The sequence below is a fragment of the Cornus florida genome, unplaced genomic scaffold (genome assembly GCF_030987335.1).
Source record: "Cornus florida cultivar Cherokee Brave unplaced genomic scaffold, ASM3098733v1 CherokeeBrave_3.0.0_Hap2_Chr05, whole genome shotgun sequence".
NCBI classification, from domain to species: Eukaryota; Viridiplantae; Streptophyta; class Magnoliopsida; order Cornales; family Cornaceae; genus Cornus; species Cornus florida.
The window spans coordinates 85,822,911-85,835,421 of NW_026775575.1; the positions used below are offsets into that span (position 1 = coordinate 85,822,911).

General features: G+C 34.2%; 2 protein-coding genes and 1 non-coding gene across 3 annotated transcripts; all 3 read left to right on the top strand.

Annotated features, from left to right (window-relative positions):
- Nucleotides 1-760: 760 nt before the first annotated feature.
- On the top strand, nt 761-833 carry TRNAA-AGC (transfer RNA alanine (anticodon AGC)). The gene has a single exon. It is a non-coding gene; the product is annotated as a tRNA-Ala (tRNA).
- A 57-nt stretch (nt 834-890) lies between these two features.
- LOC132307332 (putative pentatricopeptide repeat-containing protein At3g11460, mitochondrial) lies at nt 891-3,398 on the top strand. Its single transcript, XM_059805055.1, has one exon. The coding sequence runs from the start codon at nt 982-984 to the stop codon at nt 3,166-3,168; it is 2,187 nt and encodes a 728-aa protein (XP_059661038.1). The 5' UTR covers nt 891-981; the 3' UTR covers nt 3,169-3,398.
- A 2,047-nt stretch (nt 3,399-5,445) lies between these two features.
- LOC132309607 (sulfated surface glycoprotein 185) lies at nt 5,446-5,877 on the top strand. Its single transcript, XM_059807899.1, has one exon. It carries the CDS (start codon nt 5,446-5,448, stop codon nt 5,875-5,877), a length of 432 nt encoding a protein of 143 aa, XP_059663882.1.
- The last annotated feature ends 6,634 nt before the right edge of the window (nt 5,878-12,511 follow it).

The following is a 12,511-nucleotide window of genomic DNA, read 5'->3' on the forward strand; positions in this document are numbered from 1 at the left end:
AACTCATGTATGTAATACTTTAACTTCATAAAATGTATAATATGTTGAAACTTTATTTCAGTTCCATATTGAAACAATATAATCCACAACTGTCAAAACAATATACAGCACTAATAGGTTTTACAATTTAGAATTTATTTTATTGGTTTTTATAATAACATAAGATAAACTTTTAACTATATATATATATATATTAAAAGTTATATCAATTGTGTATTAAAATTATACAACAATTAATTTTTACTTTATATTTAATAAAGTTATATAAAATATAATGATAAAAACATTATTTACCAAACAACCCAACCTATATATATATATATTTTTTTTAGTGATTTTGGTTACACTTTCACTCTGCTAAGCATGCTTTGTTCTCATATTTTTTGGAACAAAATATCTTACCAAACATGTTTTACCATGTTTTTGTTCCGAAATTCTCACCGCAAATTTTCGTTACCAAACATATTTTATTCTCATTTCAGAACACTACACTACAAAATACTTGTTCTGTTTTAGGCTAAAGCATTACATTACACCACATAATCTTCCCAAATGGGCCTAAGCTTTTGAGTTGGATAACCAGCCCAACACTTCATTTGTATGTGACTTGATGAAATTTCTTTTTCTTTCATGGAAAAAGTTGAAGAATTTAAAATTCCATCCTGGAGTTTTGGGCTAAAAAAAAAAAACTTTGATTAGTAGGCTTGAGATTGGGAAACAATAGAACTTTAGTTATAAGAAAGATAAATTGCATCAACATGGGGATGTAGCTCAGATGGTAGAGCGCTCGCTTAGCATGCGAGAGGTACGGGGATCGATACCCCGCATCTCCACAAGCTCACCTTTTTTGTTAATGTATTCTCTTTGTTTCCTGGGAATCAGGCATTCATTTTCATATATGCGATTATTGTTTTACCCGCCACTTTCTAAACTTCTCTCCCACCATCGAAATTTCTACAATCAGTTTTGAGTCTCCACTTCATGAATGGCACTCACATTGCCAACTTTCTCAAACAACACAACACAAGCCATCTCAAGCAACTCCAGATTCTCCTTCCTACTCACCAATACACCACCACCACCACCACCACCAACCATTTCACAGAGAATGTTCCCAATCTACCACTCACTTCCCTACAATGTGGAACCATGTTGCAGTCACTCACCAACTCCAAATCCTTCAGAAAAGGTCAACAATTGCATGCCCACATCATCTCTTGTGGCACTCTTCAAAACAACACCTATCTCGAAAGCAAGCTCGCCGCCTTCTACGCGAATTGCGGTCGTATGACTGAAGCCCAGGTAATTTTTGATCGGATTGTGTTGAAAAATTCGTTCTTGTGGAATTTCATGATCAGAGGCTATGCTTGTAATGATTTTTCTGCGCAATCCCTTGTTTTGTATCGTGAAATGCTTAGTTTTGGCCAAAAGCCTGATAATTTTACGTACCCATTTGTTCTTAAGGCTTGTGGTTTTTTATGTCTTGTTGAAATTGGAAGGTTAGTTCATAGCGAGTTGATTGTTTGGGGGTTGGAGTCCGATATTTATGTGGGTAATTCTCTTCTTGCTATGTATTCGAAGTTTGGGGATATGGGAATTGTGAGGAGAGTGTTTGATAGAATGCCCGAGAGAGATTTGACTTCGTGGAACACGATGATGATGGGTTATGTGAAGAATGGTGACCCAAGGGAGGCTTTGTTAACTTTTGAAATGATGGGAAAAGCTGGATTACTTGCAGATTGCGCCACTTTGCTTGGTGTCCTATCTGCTTGTGCTGACTTAGCAGATTTGAAACAAGGCAAAGCAATCCACGGTTATGTTCTACGTAATATTTCTGTACACGGTAATAATTTTCTGATCAACTCTTTAATTGAAATGTACTGCAAGTGTAGTTCAGTTTTAGCTGCAAGACGAGTTTTTGAGGACTCGAGATTGAAAGATACTGTCTCGTGGAATTCCTTGATTTTGGGTTATGCAAGGAATGGAGATGCTTTTGAAAGCATGAGACTTTTCTGTCGAATGGTTTTGGACGGTGTGTGGCATGATCAAGTAACTCTTGTGGCTGTCCTTGGGGCTTGTGATCAGATCACAGCCTTGCAATTTGGCATGTCCGTGCACTCATATGTAGTTAAGACAGGGTTTTGTGCAAATGCTATGGCTGGAACTGCCCTCATAGACATGTATTCTAAATGCGGAAGTTTAGCTTGTTCAGGTCGTGTTTTTGATGAGATGCCTAACAAAACTTTGGTTTCTTGGAGTTCTATGATTGCCGGATGTGGGTTTCACGGAAAGGCAAGGGAGGCTCTATCTGTTTTCCACGAAATGAAAGCGAACAATATTATACCAGATGAGGGTGTTTTCACCTCCGTTTTGTCAGCTTGTAGTCATGCAGGATTAGTTAATGAGGGTAAAGAAATTTTCTCTAGCATGACAACCGAATACAATGTTAAGCCTGCACTTGCTAACTATTCCTGTTTGGTAGATCTTCTTGGCCGAGCAGGGCGTTTAGATGAAGCATATGAGTTCATACGAAAGATGGACGTTAAACCCACCAGTGATATCTGGGCTGCCCTCCTTTCCGCTTGTAGGCTCCATCGAAATGTTGAGCTGGCTGAGTTTTGTGCCCAAAAAGTGTTTGAAATGAACCCTAAAGCAGTGGGCAGCTACATTTGCCTGTCCAATGTGTATGCCGCGGAGAAAAGATGGGATGATGTAGAAAGAGTGAGAGCCTTGGTAAGAAGGAAGAGACTGAAGAAACCACCTGGCTGCAGCTTTGTCGAGTTTGATAGGATGGTTCACAAGTTCTTGGTTGGAGACAAGTCACACCCGCAAATGGCAGAGATATATGCCAAGTTAGAAGACTTGTGTCAACAACTCAAGGAAGCTGGATATGAGCCTGATACAAGTTCAGTGTTTTATGATGTTGAAGAAGAAGTGAAACAGAAGATGCTTTGGGATCATAGTGAAAGACTGGCCATTGCATTTGCTCTGATTAACACTGGTCCAGGGACCATAATTAGGATTATGAAGAACCTTCGAATATGCGGAGATTGTCACACAGTAACGAAACTCATTTCCAAGCTCACTTGTCGAGAGATTATTATGAGGGATATTCATAGATTTCACCACTTTAAAGATGGATTTTGTTCTTGTGGTGATTATTGGTGATTGAATCTTTAAGCAAAATGTAATTGCACATTTTGAGCAAGTAGTGGGAAATGTAGCAGATTCAAAAGATGTATCTGAATTTGTTCAAACAAATCGCAGAAGAAGTTGAAGAACAATTTATTTGAATATCGACTCTGTTACTGTTCAAACTCTAATGATTTTGTGTTAAACAATACTGGTCTAATATTTTTGCAGTAGGACGAAATTTGTGTGGACAATGTGAGACATGGCTTGTGCATTTTATGTTCAAATTAAAAATAAAAAAAGATCATAAAATCATGACTACCAAGATACACTTGGTCACTTGAACGACTTGAAAGAAACAAGTGGTACCAAATTATTGTCCCACAAATTATTTATTTCTTTTCCTTATGCTACAAATTATTGACCATTGGTCTCCTATTTAGTGAAAAAAAGAAAAACTTCACTTGTTTTGCTTGGTGTGTCACATTTATAACCCTAATACTATGCGACTAGGATGGAAAGAATTGTACCGGTTGTGGTGCACGCACAAATTTGAGAATAACAATTAGTAACAATGTTAGAATTAGGTCTTGAACTAAATTTGAGTAATCCTTTATTAAATAGAATGGCGTATCTCAATTGAATCTGCATTTCTAGTCCTAGTAAGAATGGTTTAGATAATACTCTATCCGTTCCAAAATAAGTGTCATGTTTTCCTTTTTGATCTGTCCCAAAATAAGTGTCCACTTTCTTTTTTTAAGCAATATATTTCACATCTTTCCATATATGTCCTTTGAGTTTTAAATTTTAAATTTGAATATTCAAAACTTAAAAGGACAATTTAGTAACTTTTTAGGGAGACAATGCATGCCTCACATGTCCACTTAAAAATTATTACTATCCAAACATGATACTTAAATTGGGATAGGTGAAGTATTTACCAACAAAAAAAAAAAGAAAAAAAAAAATGGTCATATTCGTAATAAATGGAATATGAAGGGTATAGAATATAGTGTGAGGAGAGGACCAAACCTCCACACTGCCAGCTCCGTCCCAATGGTGACATGGCAGACGTACCTGTCAGGTTCAATTCCCCATCTATTCCTTTGACAGCTCAACAGTCATGTAGTCAACACATCCCTCTATTTATTTACTCTTTTATTCTATAAATTTCAATTAATTACATACCTCGGACAATTTATAGTGGTTAGTATTCTTATTTTTCATTATTTTATTTTAGCAAAGTAGTATTATACTTTATAATAATTCTCATGTGTTAATAGGAATATATTGGACGAGAGATGGAATGAAGAGAAGAAAGACTGAATGGGGTACCTTACCAAAGGAAATGCAATCTTTTCATATCTTTTGTTTTATTGAATGAAAGAGAAGAAAAAAGATTGACAATTTATAATTGATTCAATAAAGAAAAAAAATTAAATGGAATGAAAAGAAGAATAAATTGATTAGACATCCTCATAGAAGAATAAATAATTTTTAACATTATACTCAATGCTATTTACAGTATTATAATTTATAAAAGACATTATTATAATTTAAATTTTTTTTATAATAACCTTACTTGATAAAAATTTGTGAACCAGATTCATTCTATTATGGCCTTTTCATTGTCTTCTCTACCTAACAACTTTGTTCTAGTCTTCCCATCCTTCCTCAACCCCCCTTTTTCTTCCTACTTGCAACAAAATATTAGTGGTAATAATAATAAATCATATAGATTGACCCCACTAACTAGAAATTATGACAATGATAATGATAGTAATATTGAATGATAATTTTTTTTTACTCTCAAATATTTATATTTTAAAACTTTGTTTCAAGTCTTCTAGAGATTAATTGAATTCTTGTACTTTGTAATATGAATTTAGGATTTAGTGTAATTCCCGACTTCATAAATAACTCCCAATGCAAAATTCCTTACATTATTTTTTATTTTCATTTTTTCTCATTCAAATTCCTGTTATTTCAAATTTATTAAAAGAAATACTGTAAACCCAAACCAATAATATACCTGAAATAACTCAAAACTGTAATTGCAAGAAAATTGAAGGGTAATTATTGACGAGTTTACCCCTCTCCCTCTACTGCAAACCTTATTTGGTGAAACTTTTTCCCAACCTTTTCATTACCTAAACCGACCGAAGACCCAAATGCAGACTCAGTCTTCTTCGTCCTCTCCAACCCAAAAACCATGAAAAAAAGAAGACGACAACGACCAACGCCAAAACAAAACAGACCCATCTCAGAACCTCCATTTCTGACCCTAATTTGTAACTGAAACCAGAAGAAAAAATGTGTTATGTGGGCAAAGCAACCAAGATCTTCATCTTCATAGTCACAGCACTGGTGGTCACCGGCCTCGTCTTGGGATTTGGGGTTTTCCGGCACGACATTCAGAAGACCCACAATTGCTCCGGCGATTCGTGCCACCAGAACCCAGATGTGTTCCCCAACCCTAGTCCTGACCCTGCTGCCTGGAATCTCACCAGTCCGGTACCAAACCCCAATCCTGGCCCACCTCCGCCTAGCCCGGACCCTAGCTCCACCTCCAATCAACCTCCACCTCCACCTAGCCCAAATCCTCCTAGTTCGACGAGTAATCTACCTCCACCTCCTTCTCCGCCTCCGCCTCCTCCTCCGCCTCCGGCGGTTCCAGAGGCTTATCCGCCGACGTTGAGTCCTCCGAGCCCGGTGGTGGGTACTCCAGGTCCAGTGCATTCTTAGCTTGCTGCAATTTTCGGTTGATGATGCATCGTCTTGATTTGTTATTATCATCATTATTTTTTATTTTATTTTTTTTTTTGCTCCATTGACTCTGTATAGAAAATCAGATGTTGCTGTTCAAGGTTTTTAAAGGCAGTTTTCTTTTTCTTTTTTCTTTTTTTTTTTAAATTCCCGAATTTATCCCTGAAGATAAGGGATCTTAGTAGACGTCGATGTTGTTATTCTCGATGTCTCACTTAATTACGGGTAGTAATTTGACCGTAGGGATGGAATAATTGGACATAATCCCTTAATACAATTAGTTTTAATTTTGTAGGGTATAGATTAATTTGATTACTAGTTTAAATTCGACATGGATGGAAAATGTAAGGGGATAATTGTGGACACCAGTAAGAATGCTGTCATCTACTCATGTTATACATATATATATATATATATGTGTGTGTGTGTGTGTTTGCAGATAGTAATAAAGTCGACTTCGAAAAATGTGACTAATAAAGTAGAACAGAGATATTATTGTTGAAAATTCTAATGTGTTGAATCACACAATTTAAGTATTGAGTTGTTGAAAATTTTAATGTGTTGTAGTCCGATATAATTGCATTGATTGCATACACTATCCTAGAGCAGACAATTTGTTACCCCCATACACAAGTAGAATGGGACGGAAGTAGTATATTTAGTAAACATGACCGAGTTACGTCAAGGAATTCATTTAGAGCTACAAATTGAGTAATTTTAGGGGGTTTATTTCTTGTGGGTTGTTTGGCTTATTTGGAGATAGGCAGCGTCAACAACTTGGTTGGTGAATCACAAACGCAGACAGCCCCACCTCACCTCACCCCTACAGCACTTTGACAGTTAAAATTCAACCTCCTTTTACATTGTTGGACCTACCAACCTTTAGCCATACCTTGGTAGGAATATGATACTCCCTCCATTTCAAATTAAGCGTTACTTTTGATAACTGCAACTCACATGTTTCTGTCCCAAATTAAGAGTCGCTTTTAGTAACTGAGAGTGTCGCTTTTGGTAACTGCGACTCACATGTTTTCGTCACTTAATAACTGCGACTCACATGAGTCGCTTTTAGTAACTGAGAGTGTCGTTTTTGGTAACTGCGACTCACATGTTTTCGTCCCAAATTAAGTGTAGCTTTTGGTAATTTGGGACGGAGGGATTATGATATGATACGATATCATTTTTAGAGATTTGAACATTAATTCTCATGCTATGTTTTGTGACACCCAAACAACGCCTTACAAACCAATTTGATGCTTCCAACATAACATCAGCTTCATCACTATTGCTGGGACTCACCGGTAAGGCCACTGCTATCCTATAGCAGTATTATTTATTTCAGTAGCTTAAAAGGCAAAAAAACCTAAAGGGTAAGATATTTTTTTGGGAATTTTGTTTCTGTAAAGAAACTAGAATTCGTCGCATATAGCTAATATAGTTAGTGATAGTGGAGGAAAGGATAGGAGGACTGAACCTGGGATCTATAGTGTGGGACTCTAAAGGCGTGACCCTTTGACTCTAAAAGTTTGACAGTTATGGGAAAGATGTGTTTGGCATTTTGAATAAAGTGAAGCCTCTTGGGTCCAGATATATGACAGGTTGAGAATCCAATGTAATTCATCTTCCATTTTTCCTTGGACGAGGAAAGTGGCTTACTGATTACCAGATCTAAAAAACACTCATTTTACCCAAAGTTTCTGTTTCTCCAGCTATGACCTATATAAATGGGGGCTGGTGGTACACCATGGGACCTGCAATTATTACTCCCTATTATTTTCTGGCAAACACTTCCGAATATTTGCTACACTAATTATTTATTTTATTTTTAACGTTCAAGTAAACACACCACTATATATATTTTTGGCCCACTCACCACTGTATATATTTTTGGCCCACTGAAGGGAACACACAAGTTACACAACCGGGCAGTAATCTAGTTAGTGTGAAGTTCATTACCAACAAGTATGTAATTACCAATTTCAAAAGAAGGTTCATACTTTATCCTACGGTTCCTACCCTTAAAAAAAAAAAAAAAAAATGGGAGAATACCCAAAACAGAAAAATGATGGAACGTGTTATTTGCAATTTTAATTAAAAAAATATATTTTTGGCCCACTAAGAGCGGAACAGACAACCGTGCAGTAATAATCTAGTCAGTATGAAGTTCTTACTAGTGAGTATGTCATTACCAATTTCAAAAGAAGGTTCATAACTTCATATTACCCTTAAAAGAAAAAAAGGTGCATACTCAAAACAGAAAGATGATGGAATCTTTTATGAGCAACTTCAAGATCACATTTATTGGGGTGTGTGTTTTTTTTCATCCATTTATTTGTGGCTCAGAATGGAATTTCAAGTATTTATTCTTTGATATGAAATTTAAGGTGGGAATGACCATTTTTTTGGAACATCTTAATCTTTAAAATGGTCATTTTATTTTCAAGTAAAACTTTAAAAAGAAAAAAAAAAAAATCAAATATCTAAAATACTAGATCCATGTGAATTACTATTCGATTCGATTTGGGTTGGGTTAGACTGGAGTTTTTAACCGGGGTCAAGCGGATGTCGCGATCCATTCGATCCAAAAGTCACCACTTAGACGGGTGATTATTATTTCATTCTGATGTAGAACTGATTGCCGAAACCTTTATGGTTCGTTTGAACCGCCAATGAACCAAATGAGCATGCTGACAGATTTTCTGGACTGATCTGAAGGGTCTGTTTTTTACCCAATTGGAGAGGTTTTTTTTTTACTAGAAACTGGTCAATGAGCAAGACACACCGCTACAATATGACTTACGGCGTATTTCGGTAAAATACCATTGTTTCTGTCCTACAAGAAGCCTGGTGAATATTTCAGAATTTTTGTTCGTTGTCTAAACGAATTCTGATTAAGGTTTAGTATTGCAGTTAGTTTTCATACAAATTAGAGTTTTCTTTCATTATAAATAGGACAATACTTGCCTACTTACCGGTAGGTAGAAAGTTCATACTTACTTTGATGTGGCGCAAAATTAGTGGAACATGTGTCCCTACAATATAAAATAATAAAAATTAAAAGATTTGAGAGGTTATTCAGATTAAACCTAATATGATCCAAATTTAACTCTCTCTTCCCCTCTCTCTTACGCAACTTCAATAAAATAATATTATAAGATTCAAACAAAGCGGTGGATGATTAATAGAATGAAGAACAATAAATGTAATGATATATAGATATTTATTTTCAAAAAAGAAGATAAGAAATAAGTAATAACAATCTATCCTACAATCAACAAATCATGTGAATTGGATTTTATAAAATTGGGTGTACTTTAGATTAAAACAATTGATAAATATATATGTAAGGATTGCACATTAAACCATGAAAGATAAAAGTAAAAACTTTCGGTATTAGCAGATTAGGGTTTTAACAGAATAATTTGAGAGAGAGAGAGAGGGAGAGAGTTAAATTAGGATTTGATTTACATCCTTTTGGGTTGATTTGGTAAGCATTCAATTTTTTAATTTTTATTATTTTCTATTTTATAGACACTTGTCACATTATTTTTGCGTCACATCATAGGTAAACATGAACTATTTACTCGCCGGTGAGTAAACAAGTATTGTCCAAATAAATATATGTAAATGCAGACAGCATAATCATTCATTCAATTATTCAATATAATATAAAATTTTCTCTTAACTTATATCTTGTTTTGTAAATTGAAAACTTCATACTTTGTAAATTCAAAGTAACCCGTTTCTTTTTAACAAATTACCGCTTCCTCTTATGTCACATGAGAATGATAATTTTTTTCTTTTCCCATTTCATTTCATTCATGTATACCAAATTAAGCCTAAATACTCAAAAGAGGGTCCTAGCCGTAGCCAAAAGAGTGCCTTAATGGCCAGGGATGGAGCTAGAATTTTTGTTCAGGGGGCACATTGTACACTAAATAAATATAAATTAATATTTATGGAGTATAGAAATAAGTGGATAAATATAGATAAAGATTGATATTTTTGGAATGAGGTAAATTAATAAATTACATATATAGAATATAATTAAACAATTTAAGAAAAAAAAATTTAAAGAAACATATAGAGTATATAAGGGAAGGAAAAATTTGAGGGGGGCACTTTTACATATTTTCAAAAAATATATACTTATTATAGGAAAATATATATATATAATAAGAAAGGGAAAAAATCCAAGAGGGGCACGTGCCCCCCTTGTTCCTATACTAGTTCCGTCCCTATTAATGGCTAAGGCATTATTTGTGTCAATCAAACAGTTTCTTAACATTTCTAATATCAATATTGTGGGAATTTTTTTTGAATTTGTACTCTTTTTTTTTTTTTTTTTGGGCCCAAAAAGTCATTTTTGCAGTGTTTGTGTCGTTCAACGTACCTTAACTATTCTTATTCTTAATTAGTACAGACAAAAAAACAAAAAAATAAATAATAATAAATGCAAAAAACAGTTTTTGGACCATGGTTTGGGTTAAACACGCCCTTAAGACCGTTGCCCAATTTGAATTAGAATAGTGATTTAGGACCGAATTTGACAATTACTAAATTTCATTTATGTAAAAAAAAAAAAAAAAAAAAAAAAAACGAGTCCTATTATATTACGTCATCACAATGATATCGTATAGAAGAACCCAGAGCCACACTCACATCCTTAAAATCGTTATTCTTTGAATTAAGTGGATTGATAATAAGAAAAAGTGGGGCCCGTATTGTCAAGTCCATGGTCGCTATCTGGATCATCATAATTCGCGGTCCCGCGAGTCAAAAAAATAGATAACGACGGTGATTTTATAATAACGCAAATAACCAACCTGTCAAATTCATTACAATTGAACCATATAATGATGTTATAATGACGTCAATAACCAACGGGCTCCAACGTGGCCAAATTTATTATAACCTGACCAATATATAGAAAATAAATAAATAAAAAATAAGGCAAATTGTATAAAAACTCTTTGTACTTTTAATTTGGGATAAATTACACTGACCTCCTTTGAGGTTCAGTAAAGTTACACTGACCTTCTCTCTTGTTTGACAAATTACACTGACCGCCCTTCAAGTTTAAATCTTCATAACAGAGAGTACCTCTCCATTAACTGCCGTTAAAGGTCAATACCCAGTCAATGTTAGTAATTTCTGATGTAAGTTTAAAGTTACTAGAGTACCTTTTTAGTTATTATGAAGACAAATTTGACCTTAATTACTTACTGAAGTAAAATTACTTAAAAACCCTCCATGATTGCCATTACATTGGAGCCTTTTGGGCCCTCTGTAATTTACTAGAATCCATTGGAGACACTGGTACAAACTCTCTCCACTCAACCTTTCAAAAAGAAAAACCTCACTCCACTAAGTAATTTTCATTAGATGATTCTTATACTTCACTTTACATAATAAGCAATTTTATTTTATTGTATTTTATTTTATTTTTTAAACTCACCTTTGAGTTACTTCATTCTTCATGTATTCCTTATTATGTAGAGTGGAGTATAAGAATCATCCAATAGCAACGCGATGGGAAAATAAATTTTCTAAGTGTCTTGGTTTTGGACTTCGTTTGTAACCAAATGCAATTGAATTAATTATAAATGGAAGGTGGAGATGATCTACTACAACCAAACCTCCAATTATAAATAATCCAATTGATTATTTGGTGTGTTTGAGTTTTAGCACCAAATATGGGTTTCTGCCATACCCATTTGCTCTCTTTCTTACCCTATCAAACCCAAATATAAATACACCAAGTCAAACAAATATATCATCTCTCTCTCTCCTCTTAAATTGTTTCTCATCAAACAAATATATTTAAGTGTGTGTGTGTATATATATATATATATATATCTCCTTCCAAATTGTTTCTCTTTGACATATGGATAATTTTGTCTTTTCAATGTTCATCCTTTCATAAATAAAATACAATAAATATAATAAGGACATATATGTAATTTTACTTGAACAATTAACACCATCCACTTGACAGCTATAACAAGGGAGGTTGGTGTAATTTGACAAATAAGAGGGGAGGTCAGTGTATATTGACGAAACCTCAGGGGAGGTCAGTGTAATTTTCGCTTTAATTTTTGATAAGAAATCCCACTAAAGAAAAAGTTGACATCCTCCAAGTATTTAATTTATTACAAAGTGATGTTATAATGATGCAAATAATTTTTTATACAAATTAAAAATATGATAGGCGTATATTTATGGACTTATTGTTGTCAAATACACTCCATATCAAGATAAAGTACCTACAACCATTTAACTAAAAATATCTAATGGCAAGTAGGGTCAAACTATGCATTCAAGTGAATTTTTGTTTTCGGACAAGAGATTTTAAAACATTGATTTTGGAGTTTGTTACTAACTAGAAATGAATATTGGACAATAAATATTTAAAGCAATATTAGAATGAGAAATTTCAAGTATATAAATTGAGAGAAAGATACTGATGAGTAATAAAACAACAATGCATTGAGAAAATTATAACTAGAAATAACAAGGAAAACTCTAAGAATCTATTATATCATTCTATCTCTTTCCTTCTCTACACCTTTTGAATGCTCTAGAGTCGGCTATTTATAGCCAAAATTATGTA